The 22,668-nt window shown below is 41.8% G+C and overlaps 1 protein-coding gene across 2 annotated transcripts in view; it reads right to left on the minus strand.

The window, feature by feature from the left end:
* Nucleotides 1-21,078: 21,078 nt before the first annotated feature.
* The window catches only part of LNPK (lunapark, ER junction formation factor), a 60,263-nt gene continuing 58,673 nt past the window's right edge, over nucleotides 21,079-22,668 (minus strand). For both annotated transcript variants that reach the window (XM_054972506.1, XM_054972505.1), the window contains exon 13: nucleotides 21,079-22,104. In XM_054972506.1, coding sequence (XP_054828481.1) covers nucleotides 21,902-22,104 — 203 coding nt within the window. In that variant the 3' untranslated portion in view covers nucleotides 21,079-21,901. The remainder of the gene's footprint in view (nucleotides 22,105-22,668) is intronic.

The following is a 22,668-nucleotide window of genomic DNA, read 5'->3' on the forward strand; positions in this document are numbered from 1 at the left end:
GGAAATTAAATTTAGCTTCTTTTTGTGTTGACCAGGTATTTCCTTTTTACCTGCCTGGACATAAAGTCATGATAAGGTAATTGCAACTATCCAAATGAGAAGCCAATGGTCTTAATCAGGGCTTTTTTTCTGGGAAAAGAGGTGGTGGAACTCAGTGGGTTGCCCTCGGAGAAAATGGTCACATAGCTGGTGGCCCCGCCCCCTGATCTCCAGACAGAGGGGAGTTGAGATTGCCCTCCACGCCATGGCACGGAGGGTAATCTAAACTCCCCTCTGTCTGGAGATCAGGGGGCGGAGCCACCAGCTATGTGACCATTTTCAAGAGGTTCTGGAACTCGGTTCCACCGCATTCCAGCTGAAAAAAGCCCTGGTCTTAATGTTGTTTCTGTGCATTAAATGTCATTCCAGGTTTGAGTGACATATGCCTGTTGGCTCCACCAGATGTGCCTATGACAGACAACATCACAGAAACTCTTAAATTAATCAGCTTCGCAATTCTGTAATATCTGCTCTTGGAGTTCTGAGTAGGGTTTATTATTTTGAGATTTGAAAATGTATTTATTTATTTTATTTAAAACATTTCCATGCCACCTTTCCACTCAATTCAGGCTCCTCAAGGTGGTAAACATTAAAACATTTCAGACATTATAAAGTATTTAAAATACAAAAATATAAAATATTTAAAACAATAAAATAAAGTATAATAAAAACACATAGAAACACACCGAAAGGGATGATAAGCAAAACAAGAAAATCTTCATCAACTGATGGAAGACAATAGTGGGAGACAGGTGAATCTCCCTGGGGAAGGAATTCCAAAGTTCTCACTATCTAGAAGACCCTTCCTTTGGTTGCCGCTCGTCTAGCCTCAGGTAGCAGAGCAACCAAAGCAAGGCTTCTGAAGATGACTGGAGTAGTTAGCAGGCTAGGAGAGCCTGATCTTGTCAGATCTCAGAAGCTATGCAGGGTCGGCCTTGGTTAGCAATTGGATGGGAGACCTCCAACAAAGACCAGGGTTGCAGAGGCAACCAAGGGCAAACCACCTCTGTTAGTCTCTTGCCATGAAAACCCCACCAGGGGTCGCCATAAGTCAACCCTGACTTGAGGGCCAGATTACATTTTTTTCAGGTAGTCCTTCAGGTATTCTGGCCACAGCCATATAGGGCTTTGAAGATTTATAGTTTGGTGGGTAGCAGGAGTCTTGGGAAAGTCACCCTTCCCTAACCTCTCATACCTAGCTTGTTTTTTAAATGGATGCTCTACACAACCAGATATAAACCTGGAGATAGACCATGGCTTAGTGACAGAACATCTGCACACAGGAGATGTGTCCAGTTTAAAAGGATCAGATAGTAGGTGTTGTGAAAGCTAATGCCAGTCCAAAATGAACAATATTGATGTTGATAGACCAATGGTCTTTCTTGGTATAGGTTGCGCATACAACAAAATTGGGATACACATGGCAGACTGAATATCCTACACTCCTCTAAACTTCCTATCATCACATAATCCCATTCACACTAACATCTGTTGAAGAACCTCTCTTTAATAGCTAAGTTTCAAAATAACCTAGGGCATGTCTAGGTACACAGCCACCACACACAGAACATTTGCTTGACTTAATGGATCTTAACAGTGCCCTACATGCAGGGCCGGCGCCACCATTGAGGCGGTGAGGCGGGCGCTGCGAGTGCTGGACGGGGTGCCGGAGGGGGTGCCAGGGGCAGAGGCATGCACCACAGAACTGGCGTGCCTGGCCCGTGGCTGCTGCAGCTGACCAGCCCTGCGCTGCTGCAGCTGCCACACGCCCCCAGCTGGGCACAGCAGCCGCAAGCCAGGCACGGCAGGCAGCCGGGGCAGCGTGCGGAGCACAGGCAGCCTCAGCACACTGCCCCAGCCACCTGCCAGTCAATGGGCCTGGCGTTTGCTGCGTGATGATGTCATCACATGATGACATCATCACGCAGTCCGGGGGTGCCAGAAACCCTGGTGCCGGCGGTGCCTACATGTAGTCCATTGTGGTCTGTAGCTGCATTGTGTGTATAAGATTGATGACAATGACCATACCCCTTTCAGGGAACCTGATTTTCTCATTGAGCAATCCCTAGTAAGCTCCCAACAAAGGCCAGAGTACTTTGGCTTGGCTTAGACAACCGTGTTTTCAAAAGGATGCAGGTGAAATGAATCTCTCGAGTCTCTGCATTCAGTTCTGCATATTTTGGGAGGTTCTGCAAGTTTAGTTTTGCTAAGCAATTTTCCAAGCTTTCCTGAAAAAAAGAAATCTAATTGGACAAAAAAAATACACACCTGACTTCAGCAGAGCGGGCTTGCAGATGTTATTTGCACCATTTATTTATCAAAAATAACTAGAAAATGTTTTTAAAACATCATTCCAAGCAGTACAAATAGAAATGTGACATGCTTGGCAAGGCTGTCTGTTTTACTTATACTGCTTTACTGTTTCATATTCTGAGCAAACTGAGAGGCTATTTTCCCTCAAGGGTTCAGGAGGGCATGTGGTTTCATTTCTTCAGAAAATTGTTTCTCAGGATTTCAATCTTTTTAGCTAGATATGACAAAACATAATATCAAGAGCACTTATGCTTCTTATCAGTCCTCTTTTCAAACATAAATCATCGATCAGTATATATTTAAGTCAGGGGCCCAAGACATCTCTACAAAAACAGATAAATGTATCAAAATATTTTAACAATACAACCTCCTCACATCCATAGCATTAAGTGCCTGAAGAAGAGTAATATAGAACATCTGAGCCAAGCTGAAAATATTTCCCCAGTGCTGATACTTCATTCAGGTGGCATTGAGTTTTATCAGTTTATGCACATTTGGGGCACAGGAGTAAATCTTGGGGTCACCAATTGTAGAAGATGCTATGTGATTAGGTGTTAATATATATGTTCCCGTATAATTTATCCACTCCTTTAATGATGGCAGACAGATTGAATAGACTGATTGCTGGCATATTCAATGAACACATTCATTGCATGCATTGATTTATTGCATGCATTTTAGAAGTGTGATCTTGTAAAGAGATCGACACCATGCCCGTGTGGCTTGCAGGTGTTATAGAAAACATTGGTGCTTCAATATTAAATGCACATCTGAAATGGCTGCATAGCTAATGCACTACAGTGAAAAAAGCTATGTATAGCTGGAAGGACATGGTATGTTTGCGTAGCAGGGTTAATACTAACTACTGCAGAAGCAAGGGTCACTGGGAAAGGCATGCTCGAGTAACAGCCGTTTTGGCTCACATGCTGCAATTAGTCAATGAACTGTTTTGATGTTTCTAAACAAACTCAGATAGGCCCGTTTTGCATGATTATGCTGCTTTCTCACAGCAGCAACCCCCTACCAACATAAATAAACATGTTTATTTATATGTTTATTTATTTAGATGATTTCTATGCTGCACTTCCATTGAGCTTGTTTACAAAGGGTCTCCAACCCTCCCCACCCATGATGACCAATATTTAAATAGCAACAACTCAATCAGCAAGGAATCAATATATATATTTATATATATTTTTTCTATGAACGAGTGTAAAAGTGAATCAAATTAAAGTGCTTACATGCAATAAATAGCTATACTCCTTAAAACAGTTCTCGCATTCATATCCCATCCAACAAGCTTTGTGTAAACCCGTTGATGCTTTTCTGTATAGTCTAGCTTTTCCATTGACCTTGCTTGAGGCAGTTTACAAAGTATAACATAATAAAAAGATAATACTCTAACAGTGAAATCCTAAGCAGAGTTGAAATCAATGGGCTTAGACTGGAGTAACTCTGCTTAGGATTTCATTGTAAAGATCACACAATTTTTTAAAAAAACTATTAAAAATCTAGCAAGAGCATACAAACAGCCTAACACATAAAACGTCTTAAAATGAATCTCCAAACACTTCTCAGGCCAAAGCACACTATATTTATTTCATGTATACCCTGCCCAATAGGGACCGAAAGTGGCTTACATAGATCTCCTTTCCTCCATTTTATTCCTACAACAACCCTGTAAGTTAGAGTAGGCAGAGTGTGTGAGACTGTTGATACGAACAGGAAGTTTCTGTGGCAGAGTGGAGATTTGAACCTGGTCTCTCACCCACATCACAGTCTGAAATTCTAATCTCAACAACCACACTGGCTCCCCACTGTAAAAATGAATTTAAACGTATGTGTGTTACGTGCCGTCATCTCCGACCTATGGCAACCCTATGAATGAAAGACCTCCAGAACGTCCTATCTTTAACAGACTTGCTCAGATCCTGCAAACTGGAGGATGTAGATTCTTTTATTGAGTCAAGCCATCTCGTTTTAAGTCTTCCTCTTTTCCTGCTGCTCTCCACTTTTCCTAGCATTATTGATTTTTCCAGTTTAAAAGAGTTTAAAAGATCGACCCCATATTTAAAAGACTGAGTAAAAAAACTTTATCCTGCTGCCTGAAAGATAGTAGGGTAGGTGTCTGGAGAATCTCAAGGGGAAGGTATACCATAGCCAACATCATAAAAAGTTCTCTCATCACTAGGGCTTACAGCTTCTAGATGGTAGCTGGAGATCTCTTGGAATTACTGCTGATCCCCAGGGGACAGAGATCAGTTTCCTTGGAGAAAATGGCTGCTGTGGAGGGTGGACTCTATGGCATTATACCATTCTGAGGTCCCTCCCCAAACCCCACCCCTCCAGGCTCCACCTCCAAAATCTTCAGGAATTTCCCACCCTGGACCTGGCAACCTTATCACCTACTTCAAATGTGGAAGGAAGATCACATTGTGCAGTGCTTGTGAGGAAGATCTTAACTGGTGGGCTAGTCAGTATAAGACAGGGCAGCCCTTCAGCTACTCTGGTCGAAGGTTGCCATCCCCCCAGTGGGCAAGCTAGAGGGGCTCCTCTGGGGACTAAGACTAATGACCAAACACACGATCTTCCCGGAGTACAAAATCAATGCTATTTACAAAATGAATTTTATGTATAAAATATCCCACCATTTGGATATCGTAAATATGTATCAGATGATTGTTTGATATTGACCTTGATATTTGTTGTTCTGGATATTTATTGCCTACTATTGATGAAATTGCATTTATTGATATTTATTGCTCTTTATTGACATATTTGAGCACTTTTTGCACTATTGGCACCTTATATACATAAAATTCATTTTGTAAATAGCATTGATTTTGTACTCCAGGAAGCGCATGTTTTGGGTCATTATTCCCCCAGTGGGGGCAGGGGAATCCCCCACTCTCACCCTCCATCCCCCCCACCACTCACCTGGTCGGCAGGGGAGAGGCAGGGGAACAGGCCTCCAGGGCACCCTCCCACATTTTTCACCAGGCCAATTTAGGCCCCAAATGGGAAGTGACGTCATCGCACAGGCCTGGGAGCACAAGTGTGAAAAATGAGTGCATGAAGAGAGAAAATAAGTTGAGTGCTGGGTTCCCACCACCACCACCACCACCGGGAGGATAAGGGGACTTGGCAACCTCATTCTGGTCCCAAGCTATTTGAGGCCTTAACAGTAACTACTGGCATTTTGAATTGTCCCCAGAAACATGGTAAAACATTTTTAAAAAATTAAATCTGTTTTGATTTTTAAGTTGAGACTTACTACGTAAATGATCTCTTGTGCCTTTGCTGTCTGACCATAAACCCAGCTAACCTTGCAATCAGCTCCTGTGATCCGTTCTTGAATAGATGTCACTAACTGTAAAGATGGAGCAAACAGGCAATGCAGCACGACCAATATCTCTCAGTTAAAGGATACATCCAACTGTGCAGGTGTAAAAGTATGAACTGCAAGTGCTTCTGTGCTTCACAAGTCAGTCATTTTAAAGACCTAATCATGATCCTAAGGGATACATACCTCTTCATTGTCGATCAAGAAAATTTATTTTGAGGACTAGCCAGAAGGAGTTGCCTGCAGCAATAACCTGCCCTGGAATAAAAGTGACTACTGTGCAGGTGCAGAGTTGTTCAAGATGAACTTTGACAAAGATTATCAGGATCATCCAATCAGAAGCTTGTCTCGCATGTAATCAAGGCATGCCAAGCAAGGTGAGTTTATCTGGTAATTGTGTGCTTACTGAAATGCATAGTGTGCCAAACCTGGAATCTGCAACATCCATTCACTCATTTTTAAGGGAGAATCTAGACACCTCTGGCGGCAACTAGTTGTACTCCAGTGATCTCCTTGTTGTCTTCTTATCTTAGTCAGGCTTGATTTGTGCCCATTTTTAAAAATATAAAATGAAATCAGATTTTTTTATTAGGATATAAAACAAAGGAAAAAAAGGAAAATCGCAGATTGAAGTATGACTTTTTATTAATAGGACTTTACTCTGCGTAAGCATATACTCAGCACTTTATTTATTTATTTATTTTTATTAAACTTTTATTCCCCCCTCCCCACAAGTGGGCTCAGGGCGGATCACATCACTTAAACACACAATATCCATAAAATTTCATTAAAAGCATTTTAAAATTAATTTTTAAGTATTTTAAAATTTAAAATTTAATTTATTGGATGCGAGCAGGCTCAGGGCAGGTCACAACATTATCATTGTACAATAACTTAAAACAATACACAATAATAAGACAGAATAACAATTTCAATACAAATTTAAAACCACATATCTAAATGCAGCATATGAGGTTTATGACAGTGCAGCTCCTACTATAGAAAATTGCAACTGCGGAAGAGTATACTTTATAGAATGCGCTTATGTTAATTTTTTAAATATAGTGTAACTATCTACTGTTCGCATTTGGAAGGGATGCAGGAGGAGTTCTCCAAGACTGTTAGAATTCAATTATCAGGTTCCCCAACAAACTCTGTCCCACAACAGACACGTGACGCTGCTTCTGCACCAGGATGCTACTTTAGAAGCCATAGGGCTAACGCAAACATAAAATATTGCTCTAACCAATTCACTTTATCACGCTTCAGCAATGCTGAAACAACGGGATTTCATACCGCAACCGATGTCAAACTGCAGAGCAGAAAGGATTCCTTTTTACTGAACTGTGTGCTAATATCAGTCACAGCTCCCTATATATGTTTGTGTGTGTGTTTCAGATAAGTTTGAAAATATCAGCATCTGCCATAGATAATAGTCCCTTTTGCATTTTCATGATTTACAAAACCCAAAACTCCATTTCTTCACTCCCTCTCTTTTTGGAAATAATTGCTTGCAAGATGAGAGCTCACGCACAATCTCAACTTGTAGTAAAGGTAATCGCGGCACTTACTGCTCCTGTCATGTTGATGTATCACTACGTATCAAAGGTCACAGTTTTGTAGTCATACATTATCAAATTTGAAAGAGCAATATTTGATTCTGATCAGCCTTTAAACTGCCCATGGTGTACATGAAACAGATACAGGCACTCGCTTTAGCAGGGGGTAGGAAAATAAAAACGATGTTTCGGAAGCGAAGGGGTCAACGAGGCAGCTTGACAGGGTTAGAGGTCAGTACCATGAACCTAATGCAATGTATTGGAGTGATCACAAGCTAAAGTGGCTGTGCTAATGAAAATAAAAACACCTGGGGAAAAAATAGACACTGCAGGCCAATGACACAGAGAAGCACCTTGTGAACATTAATGTAGAAATAAGGACATAAATCACCATTTAGAGACAATCAACCTATCATGGTTCACTTGGAAAGTTTATACCTCCACTGATAAGCTACCCCAGGTCAAAAGTCTATCGTTTCCCTATTTTGCACTTTTGCACAGCTGCAATTCTCAAAATCACATGAAGTATCCAAGAGAAGTGCCATCGCTGCTTTGACTCAGTGGTCTGGATCCTACCATTTCTTTCCACCGGTACAAGCGTGCTCTTAATTTGAAAAAGACTCGCTCTGTCTCCAGGGTATCCAACCTTTCGATCCTGCTTGGGAAGGCGAACACCACTGCTGTGGCTTATGACACATTTTGTGGAACATTGCACGTATGGAGCTTTTTTGGCGAAGAGAAGATTTGCTTTTAAAATAAAAACACAATTTCATTCACTGGGACGTACAATACAAAGTTGTACAGAATCTCTTGTCCCATTTGCAAGTACTCTACCGCTTCTGCCTATGCCTCATTCATTGAGTGAGCAGAACCATGCCAAGCTTGGGCCAGGCACCAGTGGCATTTCATTGGGTACTGGCAAGTGTGCACCCTCCCTCTTTATGCCAGCTGATCAGCTGTATTCTCTCTCAGTCCTGGAGAGAATTGGTGTGAGAGCAGCACAGAGGGAGGGGAGGAACTTCAGCCTCCCCTTGCACTATTTTCCCAAGCTGAAATGGCCATGGGAGCGCTATTTGACCCAACTCCCAAGCTGAATTCCCATAGTACATGGGAATGTTAGTTCCCTAAAATCACATCAGATTGGAATAGGGTTGCCAGGTCCAGGCTGGAAAATTCCTGGAAATTTTGAAGGTGGAACCTGGAGAGGGCAGGGTTTGGAGAGGGTGGAGCCTGAGGGGAGGGGCCTCAGTGGCCATAGAGTTCACCCTTCAGAGCAGCCATTTTCTCTAGGGGAAGTGGTCTCTGTTGCCTGGAGATCAGTTGTACTCCCGAGAGATCTCCAATTACTTCCTGAAGGCTGGCAAATCCAGGTTAGAACCCTGACCTGACTTGTGGCAGATATAACCTCTAGTTTTTGGCACTAAATTACACTGGCTGTATGGGAGCAGCTGAGTTATAGTAGCTTCCTATACTGCCAGGTGAACATAAGCAGCTCTGGCCACATAGAAGAAAGCTCTGCTGAGGCTATTTCCCATTCAAGAATGGCCCCAATTGAAAAACAGGTTGGAGAGCCCTGACCTAACTCATGACAGATATAATGTCTAGTTTGGCCCTTAGGAAGGAGAGTATGGCCACGAGGGGAAAATGCATGGTATATAAAATGCTAGAGTCCTTGTAAACAACATATATTCATGCTAATGAGGAATGTGGTCCATTTCTACAGAGCTAGCGTGCATTCTCACAAGGTCCCCTCTCCTTATCAGCAGCTGACTGTTGGGCTTGAACTCAAGATCTTGGGTTCTGTTCCAAAATTAGACACGGTAAGACCTTGGGCAAGCTGCTGCCTCCTTTTTTCCACATGTAAAACAGAAACCGCAACTAGAGAACTGTTGCAAGAATGAAATGGGATGAAGCATATGTAATAATCCCTCCAAATTGCTGTTTTAATTATTGACAACAGTTAGATACATTCACAGCAGTGTCTTCATGTCGAAAAGGATGGCCCTGTGCTGGTCTCAACTTTATTGTAAAACATGATGGTTTCGGAGCCATGGGCGGCTCATAAAAGCAATAACATATAGAAAAGATAACATGTTTTTAAAAGCTCCTATTAGTCCCAGGGTCATAACAACATAAAAGCAAACCGCTCTGGATCACACCAACTGTCCAGCATCCTTTTTCACACAGTGGCTCATTAGATGCTCATGGAAGGCCTAAGCATTCCTCTGGATTTGCCCCTGAAGCACGGATTTTCTGAGGGTTACTGCCTCTGAAATGGAGGCTCTAGTTAAAAACCATTGTTGGGTCTATTTCTCATATATCAGCCCGATCCACTTGCAAAGTGACTAAACTGCTGGCCAGCAGGACTACATCCGGTGGCAGTGAATTCCACAAGACGGTTAGTACTCGAGTAAAGAAATACCTTCTTCTATTTTCTGTAAGCATAAGGCAGGCCTCCCTTCAGAATCCTAGAACAAGTGACTCAAGGAATCTATTCTCACATACAGGTTTTTTTTTCTCCTTTAGAGGGTAAACCTTTAACCATAAGTTCTCCCAATACATTATGAAATGGTACAATCCTGCACAAGCAATTCTCCTGGCCATGTAATTTGGTTGTCTTCACCTGCTACCAGCATATACACAGAGCTCATTTCGAGGGGGGAACGCACAGGAACACAGTTCCAGCAGTTCCCCAAAGAGGTTACATGTCACGTGGCCCTGCCCACCTGACTCTCGGCCATTTTGGGCCCGTTTCAGCCTTGATTGGGGCCGAAACGGCCCGGATCAGGCCTCTGACAGGTGGCGGATCAGTCTCTCACTCAGCAGCGGCCCGATCCTGATAATTTTGGGCCCCTTTTTGGCCATTTTCAGCCCTTTTGCCATTTTGGGCCCAATTTCAGCCCTGAATGGCCAGGATTTGGTCTTTTTGGTCCAAAACAGCCAGGATAGGTGAGTGTGTGGCATATGCAAATTAGTTATGCTAATGACACACTTCTGGTGCTGCCAAGGAACATGGCATATGCTAATAAGTTATGCTAATGAGTTCCTCCAGCTCTTTTTCTACGAAATGACCCCTGCATATATACAATTATCATAAACCAACTCTATTGGTGCCTTATCAATTATCTTTCAAGACAGTTCCTCATTCTTAAAATATATGATCCCCGAAGTTGCTCACAGCTAGAAAGAGCCAAGTTCTTATTTTTACCAAGTTCAGCAATTTTCCTTTTCTTTCCCATATCTGATCACCCTTCTCAGCACCATATATATAGTATAACAACAATGGTAAAGTGATGTGATTCTTCATGTTAATTTTAAATAAATACTGTGGGAAAGTATTTAAAATATTTTAAATAATACACACCTTAGCTTATTTGAATACTTCATCCCCATCCATCCGCTTTTAATACTACTCTCTATGCTATACCTACAGGAAAACTAACATGTACCAATATTTTTCTAAGGTATTTGCAGGTGAGTCTGAACATGCTCCCAAATACCCTTGCTACATTGTAAGTGGGGTTGTCAACTTCGGGACATTCTTGGAGATTTAGAGGTGGTGCCTGGGGTGGGAAGAGAATGGGGAAGGAAAGGCTCTCAGAGGGGATGTGATGCCATTCTAGGGCTTCCATTTCTCTTCAGCTCTATGGTGTACCATGGAGTCTGCCCTCCAAAGCAGCCCTTTCTTTCAGCGGCACTAATCTCTGTACCATGGAAATCAGTTGTAATTCCAGGAGAATTCCAGGCCGCACCTGAAAGTTGATAACCCTAACTGGAAGGAAAATGCAGCATAGAGATCAAATATCCACATCTAACTGCACGACTCAACTGCATTAAGAAGACTCCAATATGTTATCATGGGATTCAGATGAGAAAAGCAGACTCTTTGGAGTCCCAAGGTCCTGACCCCACAGGAATATTCCATGCCCCCTCTAGAAATGTTCAGCTTTCTTTCTTTTTTTAAAGGAAGTGAGTCCACAGATGCCTTCTTTCCCATGAGGACGAAAGAAAAGACAGTAGCCTGCCCAATTACTCAGAAAGAAGTATGTTTTCTGCAGGCTTCTCCGCTCTGTCCAATTAAGGCACTGGGTTGACTGATAAGCGCTTGGCACTTTTAACATTTTATTAAAATTTAATTACATGTGAATTATTTAATACATTAATTTCAAACATGTCAGACAACTTGTCTTTAGGACTCACTGTTTTACATTTTATGTATGATTAGGGCCTAAACATCATTTTTCTGGGAGTAGGGCAGAAATTAGGAACTTTCCATACATACCCTCATTTGCAACTCATCTAAGGAGTTATCATTTACTCATATGGAGTCATGCTTTATTTCTGAAAATACCTTACAGATACCTCATACGAATGGGCTTATGGTCCAGGATAGAGAAGACAGAAGGCCTGGACTCCTCCTGGGCCTGGTAAAAATGTACCCATCCCCATATGTTTGTACCCTGCTTAGGATTCTGAGCTCGCCTCCCTGCAGGAGATCCTTGGGCCCTTAATCACAGCGTTTCTGGCTATACCTCTCGTGCTTTTGGAAGTCACAAAGAGAATTAAACTTGACTGCTCTGAATGTACCAGTCCATCTTCCTAGCAGAAAAAAGGAAACAAAGGTACATTTCGCACTCGGTTTTTAGAGCGCGTTTGTACCTGTTCCACATCCCATGTTTGCAATGCTTTCACACTTAAAAGCAGTCATGGGATGCAGTCCCGCTTTTTGTCCGCTGTATCCCCGATTTTTCCCCCTGCGGACATACCCCGATGTTTTTTTAAGTTCGCTGCCGACTGGCAGCTGGCCCGCATTTTGCTAATGTGAACACTTTTGCCTCCTTTTTGCTTCTCTCCCCCCCTCCTTTTCCCTGGGAGCTGATTGGTTTGTGCAGAATTAACCACTCCCACCCTCCTCAGCTCTCTGAACTCCTTTGTCCACCATTTTTTTTTAGTAAAGCGAGCTGAGGGTCATAAGGCTGCTTCTTCGTTGGTTTCCTTCCTCCCGGTATGCATGCTGTTTTATTTTTTTTCAAAAGCCAGGAATGATTCCTAAGCTTGCTGCTAATTCCCTGCTAGCTTTAAAATCAAGGAAAGTGTTAAATAGCTGCTTTCTCCTTCCTCCCTTAGGGTATGCACACACATTCTTTTTTTTTTTAAAGACAAGAATGGGTTGCAACGTTGTAATGTTCCTGCACTTTCTTCCTGGCTGTAAAAGCCAGGAAAGGATTAAATGGCTGCTTTTCCCTCCCTCCCAGGCATGTTTCAGACTTTGCCAAAGAGGGGGGAAAACCCCAAGCATTTTGCACAGCCCTTTGGAAACAAGCCTCTGCTTCCTGGGAGGAGATTAATCGGCAGCATTTTAACCCTTTCCTGACTTGATTTAAAAAAATGAGAGTGGTACATGTTTTCCCCCAGAACTCTGCCACCAATTGCCTCTCCCGTGGGCAGGGGACAGCCCAGTCAGCAAAAACGGGGGAAGGGTTCCAACATTGCAACGTTACTACGCATGCTCAATTTTTTTAAAAAAAGTGTGACGTGAATTGCAAGGCCCCAAAAGCCCAAAATTGCACCGAGGTTTTGAAATGAAGCACAGACACCAAATCGAAATTGCAGTGGATAGTGTGAAATGAACAGGTGCAATGCCGAAGCCACTGCGATCGGGGCGAATGCTCATAAATGGCGGTTTAAACCGTAAGTGCGAAAAGGGTCAAAGAAGTTGGTAGCAAGCTTTCAATTGTTTTGCCACTGGGCAACTCAACTGTGTCTCACTGAGAACCCATCTCAAAACTAAATCTATGCCCCCTCCCCCACTCCAGTCAGGGCAATTCCAACAGAAAGTGAAATCAATGGAACATGATAACCTTTAGGGCTTGTGTCTCAGAAAACATACGAAACAGATTGATAGACTCAGACTAGTACCCTGAAATAGCCTGCTACAAGACAGGCCCAAATGAGGTAACACCACCACACAGATGGTCAGTTACAGTTTTCAGCTCAAGCCAACACATCATCAACGATCTACAGTCCATCCTCGAGGATACTTCCTTTCCATAGGCCTTGGGTAGTAGGCCTTTCCTTGCTTACAGATATCTTCCTAACCCAAACAGCTTCTTAGAAACAATAGTGAGTGTGGTCTTTTACCACTTTTAAGTGACCTCATATTACTGGATCCTTAGTGGTCCCTTAGATTTTTGCTGCCACCAAATGCTTTCATCTTAGTTCTCTCTGTTTGACATAGAAGACATCTTAGCTTTAGGTATTAGTATGACAGAAGGGTTAGCATGTGGGAGGGGGTGGCTGTGAGGTAAAAAAGAGTTTCTTTACTTAACCAGAAATATAGTTTATTTATAAGTGCACCGGCATAACAGTTTCAGAGTAATTTATAAGCATATTGATTCAGAATGGTTCATAAGCAAGATGACTTCAGGTATAGCTTTTTCAATATTTATACACAGACCCAGTCACAAAAACTAATCTTCCCCACAGTTACCACTTGGGCTAAAAATATCATCAAAAGAGAACATGGAATTCTCTGAGTTCCCAGAAGTTTACTTGCTGCATAGGCTGATTTCATCCACAAAATAAACACACAGACTTCTTCTCACAGAATAACTCTCTCCTCTCACCCAGACACACACAGACTCACTGACTGAATCTTTCCCTCTGCACTCTGACTAAACTGCAGTTCACTGTGGCCCTAGGGTACAGCTACCATTCATTCACAGCATGCTTCACTCACCCATCCAGCTACATGCTTCCATCTCTAGAGGCCTGCATTTTAAACCCTAGGAACATACATTCAAAACCCTACATTAATTAACTGAAAAAAATACACAAACTATTTACATGGCAAAATATTACCGTGGGCAATCTAACAAAGGTACAAACCCAGGAACAAGACCCTGCAGCAACCCAGACGCCAACTGCACTCCCATAATCCAGTCAGGTCATATGATTACAAGATCTAACACTAGGGTAGCCAGGTCCCTTGAGTCCCCTGGCGGGGGACTGGGAACCTGGTACTTACCCTCCGCTCTCTTCATTGTCCCTCCTTGTGTGCACGCTCCCGGCATGCATAATGACATCACTTCTGGGAAGTGATGTCATCATGAGGGTCAAAGGGCAGCCTGGCATGCACTCCAGTGCTCACCGAAGGGCTGAATCGCCCCCACAGGCCCGATTCAGCCTGAAATGGGCCCGTTGTGGGGTGCAGAAGCATGCCGTGCCACCAGGGGGGCACCTTGGGGGCACGCCCCCCCCACTGGTCAGGTAAGTGGGATCAGGGGAGGTGGGAACAGGGGATCCCTCGCCCCAGGCAGCGATTGGCAGCCCTACCCAACACTAACAAAATCAGTTATACCATCTTGGACTCATTCATTTGTTCATCCTCTATGTCATCATGAGTCAACAATGCCCTTTTGCTCATCAGCAGATCAGTCCCTTCACAAAGGTATAAGCGGATACAAATCTGAATTCAAAAAAGCAATATTCAGAAGCTAGTGGGAGAACATTTCAGTCCCCCAGGATCACTACTCTCCTACAAATCCATTTCAAAAGGAGACTCCAAGTAGAAGTGTGATATCATTCACCAAGGAATGAGCTGAGGACTTAGATTCCACACTCATTACAGTCTAGCAGAATTGCAAACACTGCATTATCATCACCCATTACTGCTGTTAATAGTCTCTGCACTAGTCTCAGTTACAGTTAGATTTTGCATTATTACGTTATGCCTTGTATTTCTTGCATTTTAGGGCTCTTTGGCTCAACTGGTTTTTCCCCCCCTTCAAATCCTCAAAAACACATTTATAAATGTCTGCCTAGGGAGAACCTATTTGCATCTGATGAAGTGGGCTCAGTTTTCACACTAGCCAGATAGCACAAGAAGAGCTTGCCCTCTATGAGGGCTCTAAGACCCTTGGAGAATCCTTTGAGACAAATACTGAAGGACAGAAAATCTCAGTAGAAGCATGAATAAAGAGCAGTAGGAGAAGGAAAAGGAGAAATGAAGAGTTCATTTTTAATCTATATGCATCTGTGGTTGTACATTATGGCCTGTACAATATAAACATGCAACAGACATACAAGTGTGTGTATCAATTACCTTGGACCAATTACAATTTGTATCAATTACATTTGCCTCTTATTTCCCTTTATTCAGCCAAAACATTTGGCCACCGTAGACTCAAACACCTGTTAATTGACCTATGTGAAACTTGTGGCCTTCATCCAGCGGCTATTAGACAGACCCTTGACACTTCATTCACTCATAGAACAGTCGGTGAAGTCTGAATGCAGCAGATCCTAGAAATAGAATGATCTTTTGCACATAAGTGTCAGTTCTTCATTCTACAGAGAGCTCTTGGTCTTACATGAAGGGAGAAATGTCTTTCTAGAACAGTCCTTTCCCGTTTATTATACAGAATCTGCTACCCTGCAAAACTGCAGGTATAATTCCATTGATTTAATGGAACTGATGCATAACTGGTGAACCTCCAAACTTCATTAAACTGAGGGATATTACAACGTCTGGCTAAAATATCACCAGAACAAAAGGTTGCTGGCTACCTTTTCATTCTGATAAAATACGGACTGTTCAGCCACTATTTGCAGACCTATAAGGGAGCCTGATGACCCACCACATAATCATGGGTATCCAGTTGCATCGTTTTTAATAATTTTTAATTATTAAATATGCAGTTGGAAAGCAGGATACTCATGTTTAATGATTATCATAACCTCTAATTAGCCCCACAGCAATTTCCATTATTCAGAGTGAGAACGGCAAATGAAGTATGAAGTTAGGATGGGTTATGCTTCCACAAAACAACTTGCCTTTATACTTTCTAACCATCTTATTTGATGTTCTTTACTGATTCCAAAAGTCTGCCCCATATACATATTGGCCCCTCCCGTGCGTGCAGCAATGCACATGTATAGCTCTGCACAGAGTGCTATAGTGTTGCAGCCCAGTGGCTATGAGATGGGTTGCAATTGCAAGGAACATTCTCCAGCGCCAATTAGCTTCTAGGCTTAATCTAAAGAGTTGAACAGCCTATACTCAGCATACCTGGGCCTAGACTTCAAAGGCAGCCCCATGTACAGCACATTGTAGCAATCTAGTCTAGATGTTACTAGAGTATGCACCATAGTGGCAAGATCTCTCCCCACCCTAGAAGGGCCACATTTATTTATTTTTCACTGAGGCTTGAGGGAGATTACATAGTATAAGTTATTATAAACACTGGCTGGGGCATTCAATAAACAATACAATAGGATAGGATAGCAAAAATTTGAAACCAAGCAGAAATCTAATACCAAGCAGAAGAAAAACAATAATGCTGAAGCAAAACATAAAACAGCATGGAGCTATCCAATAGGAGCATACTTAGAGGAACAGACACTTCACAGTAGTGTAGACTACAATCCCCAGGGCATATCTCTGAGCCATTTTCTTCTTGCACAGCCCTTTCACCTGTGCAACAAAGCCCTTCTGGATAATTTGGTTTTGCACGGTTTGTGAAAAGCTAGGAGAGTGGGAGATTTCCTGACCCCTTTAAGCAGGCCATTCCATAAGGTGGGGGGCCACCACCGAGAATGTGCGAGTTGCCTCTTTCTTACAAACAGATGTAGGCATGTATATGCAGTTTTGTGAGTTTGCTGCAACATATGAACAGGGCTAGTCTGGAAGCCTGACAAGAGAGAGATGGAGAGTTCTATATCCCACTGTGCATGAAGTTCACCAGTCACTCTCTGCCTAACCTACTTGAAAATGCTGTTGTGATTTTATTTATGTATCTATTTACATTGCTTATGGTCCACCTTTCTATCTGATGGTGAATTATGCAGTATAAATCAATGCCATCAAGAGGATCAGACATCTAATAACCAATATGATAGGGCTAGGATTACACAAAACTGAAACAAGGCATAGGTATTGGACACATGTTGCAAATGGAGAAAATGGTATCACACAGGAAGAAAACAATATGAGAGCAAGATAATATACATAGCAAACAGATAATACATACTGTATGGTAGTATTATAGTCTACAGTCCTGTTCTATTAAAGAGCTTTCCTGAACTATTCAAGCCCTATTACATATATAAAAATGCCCTCCTGAACAATTCTATTTTACGTAGCTTATAGAATGACAGAAGTGTGGGAGCCTTCCATTCCATAAGGTGGGGGCCACAACAGAGAGTGCACATGTACAGGCAGTTGTTGAACTTACCCATTTGCTGGGTGGCACCTACAGAAGGCCATACCCTGAGTGGCTTGGAGAAAGTGTGGAGTTAAAAAAAGGAGAGAGTTGTCCTCTGATATCAACCAACATAGCTCTTTGCAATATCATTTGACCATGTCAAGATGATGATGAAATGATCAATTCAACAGCAGGTGATTTAACAGCCTGCCTCCAACTTAAGTGGCTCTTCCTTAGTTGAAGAAAGTGCAGTGTAGAGTTGCCAGTGTTTAGCCCTTGTGAGTGTTTCAAGGGTGGAGCATCACGGAAGCTGTTACATCACATCCGGGGGAGCACCCAGAAGTGATGTCATGGTATTCATGACATTGTCTCCGCCTTTTTCCTCCTGCTGCTCCATCGATCCAATGTGGGGGTTGGAGTGCAAGAGCAGGAGGGTACCTGCTAAAGAAAGCCTAGTGGAGTGGTAGGATACAGTCAACAATACCCGGGAACACAAAGCCCATGCAACCATGCTGAAAAACAATTGCATGGAGATTGTTGTACCTGGTAGACTGTATGTAGAATTACTACCCTTGCAGTTCTGATTATTTTTATCATTCATTGAAATCCTGGAGAAACCTCCACATGGCTGCACTATTAATTGACCGCCACATCACTGATTTCATGTTTTAAATGGACCTGAATGCAGTGGTGGAACAATCAATAAATCAGTTGAGTATTTGGAGCCAGCAGGTAAAGAAATCCATACTACTCCAACAACTCATCTTCACTGGAATCACAGTGGGATTTTCTAAAACTGGGTAAACTTTCATTGGAATGAGATCATCATAATAGACCCTGGTTATTAACACACAACCTTCCATTTCAGTTCCTTTCTTGTAAGCCAGTGTGTAAAGATCACAGAAGTACTCTCAATAGTAGGAATAAGTATTGTCCCTAGATATTAACCAGGAAATAATTTATTTTGCACTGCAGAATCCAAGCTTTATGTACTACACTGAAGAGCAAAAACTCCCAGATCCTCTACTAAGCCTTAGCCATCTAGGAGAGATTTATGCATAAATACTGAGAATGCCAGCAATACATACTCCCAGATATCATGTAGCATTCGGCCTTTACATGAAATCTAATCTCAGTGTTCTTCTAGAGCTTTGCCAAAAATAAAACGGCGTGGAACAAACACTTTTTCCTCGGTCTAGGCTTTTACAAGGACTCCAATGTTTGCTTTAAGCTTCAGCTACAAATCCCTCCCAAAGTACGAAGACCAGCTTTTAAACATAAGGCACAATCCTGCTTAAAGTAAAACCTTTTAAGTATTGGTGGTTTCAATAGAATTAAGTGAGCGTTGAACATTTGTCAATTAAGATAAACTGAACGTAGACACGCTTAACCTTGGTGGGAATGCGCTCATCTCCTTTAACCATCGCATTTTATACAGTACTTTTTAAAAGGCAACATATCAATGCTATTTCACTTTGGGCTGCTTGCAACAGGACTTGAATCATTCTTCTTAGAATGAGTGTCAATATGACAGAAATAGGTTGTCTTTTTCTCTGCCCAAATGAGCATTTGGCTGTTTCAGATTTCTTCCCTGGGCATACTGCAATGCTAGAAACATAACTTACATATGCCTAGACTCTGAATATGACATCTTGTAGAAAATTGACATTATATCAATAGAGGGATACTTCTAAGATTCAAGTCCAGTATCACCTTAAAGACCAACTAGATTTCCAGAGTATGAGCTTTCGAGAGTCAAGTAGCTTTTATGGAAGGCAACCAAAGCATTGTACACACATAGACGGCTTTTATCTCTCTGACTTTTCTTAAATGAAAACGTAGCATACTCCTATATGGTGTTAGTAATTTAAAAAAATTAAATGAGGAAGGTAGCAGCCAAAGGAAAGATAGTATTAAAATGGTACCAAGGAGGTCAATATTTGTACCATTTTATTTTTGGAATATGTTTCTATTTAATTATCAAAATTAAATGATTTAACTCCACAACTTAAACTGGCCGTTATTTGGTGCATCCCTGAACAATCATTTCTTGGCAGTGTTACAGATTGATATTGGTGTGATATCCCACTACTTTGGAACTTCTGCCAAAATTCATTCTGTGAATGCAGTCAGAGGCTTGGATTTCAGGTAACCACAGGCATCTTGCATATACAGTTGCATATACTATCATCACTATCTCATACCTCAATAGACATACAGAGTGGCACAGTGCCTGCTTAGTGTCCTACAGTCTAAGATGTAACTTTCCTTCCTCTTTTTCATGGGGGATTTTAAAAAATCATTTAAACCAGACCAATAATACGGCCACCTTCAACTGAGCTGTATGAATTTCCATTGCTTTCCAGTAATTACATGGCAATCTGTTAAAACTTGAGGCTTCTTTGGGATGAATGATGCCAAACAATTTACATATGGTTGCTTTGAAGTGATGGTTTCTAACTGAAGGCTGTAACGTATGTTAATAAACATGAAGAACTGGCTTTACTCTTGGGAGCTATGCAAAGAAGGACTTTGTAGAGAATAATGCTGAGTGAGTAGATAGAAGGGTACCCCCCTTCTCAGTGCATATCCTTCTGATGCTTGGGAACAGGAAAGAAGAGAGGAGAGAGGGCTATACCAACAGCCTTGAAGAAATGACACAGAGCCCAGAGTGAGGGTATAGATGGCTGATACAGCTGTCACAATGGGTAACAGATTGCAAGTTATTTGGGCTACCATGCTAAGATTTGTCTAGGGCTTCAGAATGCCTTAAAGTACAGCAACACATATAAGGAAAAGTCCCATTGCAAATGAAATGTAAAAATTATTAGACCAGTAAAATTTAAGGATTATTCAGACACAAACACCCCGGTACCTTTTATAATGGGCAGTGACTGCACAAACCATTAGGGAAAAAAGACACAAGCAAGTACAAGGCATAAGGAAGAGATCTGGCAAAACTCAAAACATGTGCACGCTTTTGTGTCATTGTGCCTGGTCCCGATAAGGTATTAGATGGTCTCTGTTGTTTTTTGATATTTGCAAATGCCACTGGTTGAATAAATCCCAGAGCGCATTGCCAGAGGAGCATCAAGAGCAACGTTTCCAGTTTCTTGATCTATGGAGAAACAAGCTTATTACGTTTATGATTTCAGCATCCTCTATTCACTCCCAGAAGTTCCAGCTGTTTCCCTGGCATTCTTACAGTACAGTCCTATGCAGTTACTCCACTTTAAGTCCATTGATGTAAACCAGCATAAGCTATAAACTGCCACATGTCCTAACCTGCTTTGCTCCCTCATTTTAACAGCTTCATTGGCCACAGCTAGGTCAATGAAAATTTGAGACATTGCACAAACACCCACCTTGAGATCTCCAAGTTTGCAAATGCATTCTTGGGTGCCAACATAGTAACCCAATAATTAAACAGAAGAACAACACTTACCTGAAGTCAGCAAATGTGTGTATGCTTAAATATGGAACACAGTTCTATTATTCTACCAAAGCTTTTTAACATCCTGGCACTACCTTCAAGATTTTTAGAGAAAAGTAAGGTATAAATACTTAAATAAGCCACTCCAAGCTTTAGAACAATTATAAGAACTTACAAAAGCAAGTATTTAATGCTACATAGTCTTTATTTTTCTTTAACAAAATACACAAAATTCACTTATGTTGTCATTATTGTACAGGTATAAATAATGCTCAGTATTCAAGTACAATCAAGTGCAGAGATTCCTACGTCTCATGTAAACACAAACTAGTCTTCTATTTCACATGCCTTTACCCATTCTGCAACGTATATAGACCAGGGTCTGTACCTTGGTTTGCTCCTTTAACTGCATTCTTCCCAAAGCATTAGGAGTGACAACTGTAACGACACCTTTGTATTGCTTATGGTAAATACCTAAGCACCATTTCTCCTGTAAACATCCAAGTATTTAAAATTTTGAGTTCATTTCAATAGCTAAACATTACAAAATGTTCTAGTATTACACATCTTTTTATATCGTGCAATCCTATGCCAAACGACTCCAGTCTAAACCCACTAATTTCAGCTTGCTTAGACTGGAGCAATTCTGCATAGGATTGCAATGTTAAGTCATTTACAGTCTTTGTTCAATGACCAAATAATACTATATTTTAGATCACTCAGACAGAAAATACTCCTTTAAGCAAGTGTATATTTTTCTTAGTACGCAAAACAAAACGTAAGGCTATCTGTACCTAGGTTAGAGACTTCAGCTGACACGGGCATTCTGAAGAGCTTTTGCTTACCAAACGCACACATTCACACACCCTTGCAGCACAATACCTCGTAGTAGACATCGCTTTAGCATATTGTGGGAGTGGCACTCTGCGCTGGTGAGAGTGAAAACACAATCAAGCAACCCCCCTGAAAAGTAACAACTGAAAGAAATAGAGCGAAAATGATTAGGCACTTATTCGGCATCTGCCAGAAGTTCTTCTCTTTGGTCAGCTGGAACAACAGACTCGGTGTGTGTAACCACAGATTTTGCTTCGCTTGCCGACTGCTTCTGCTCAGCTCCCCCCTCCTCCACCTCGTCAATGTGCTCTTCAGTACTCAATGCTTTGTCATTTCCCTGGTCGGTCTCAGAAACTGGGGGAGCATCTTCTAAAGGTTCTGCAAGACAAGCAAAACATTTGAGGAAACTGAGCATCATCCCTGTGGTGCTATCATGTTCTATGTCATAAGCAAACTTTAAAACCTGAAACATTACAAAACATTGTTAAAGGGGCCCTGCAATTCCAGCTCCTTAGGAAAGCCATATCAATAGCCTGCCATGGGATAAAAAAATAGAAAAAAGACAGCAGACACTGAAGGATAAAGGGCAAGTTTATTTCTGAATTTGAAGTTTAAATCGTTACCCTGAACTACAGCCAGGTGCCAGCCGGGCTGCCTGATGTGCTTCTTGACTGGATGTGTATCCTGCTTTTAAACTGGAGCCCCCAAAGAGGCTTGCAGTATTTATGAGATGCAACATTCCTTTAGGGGGGAGGAAACATCTTTCAATTTAAATCTGCAAACAAAATGGACCTGTGAGAAGAGGTGTGTGTGGGAAGAGAAGAGGGGGAACTGAAAAGTAAAAATTTAAAGTACTAACCTGAAACACACACAAAGGCAGGAAGCTAAATATAAATGAATAACAACAGCAAAACCTTTCCCAGAAATGAAGAACATGGAGGA

The sequence above is a fragment of the Eublepharis macularius genome, chromosome 2, assembly GCF_028583425.1.
Source record: "Eublepharis macularius isolate TG4126 chromosome 2, MPM_Emac_v1.0, whole genome shotgun sequence".
In the NCBI taxonomy this organism is placed as follows: domain Eukaryota; kingdom Metazoa; phylum Chordata; class Lepidosauria; order Squamata; family Eublepharidae; genus Eublepharis; species Eublepharis macularius.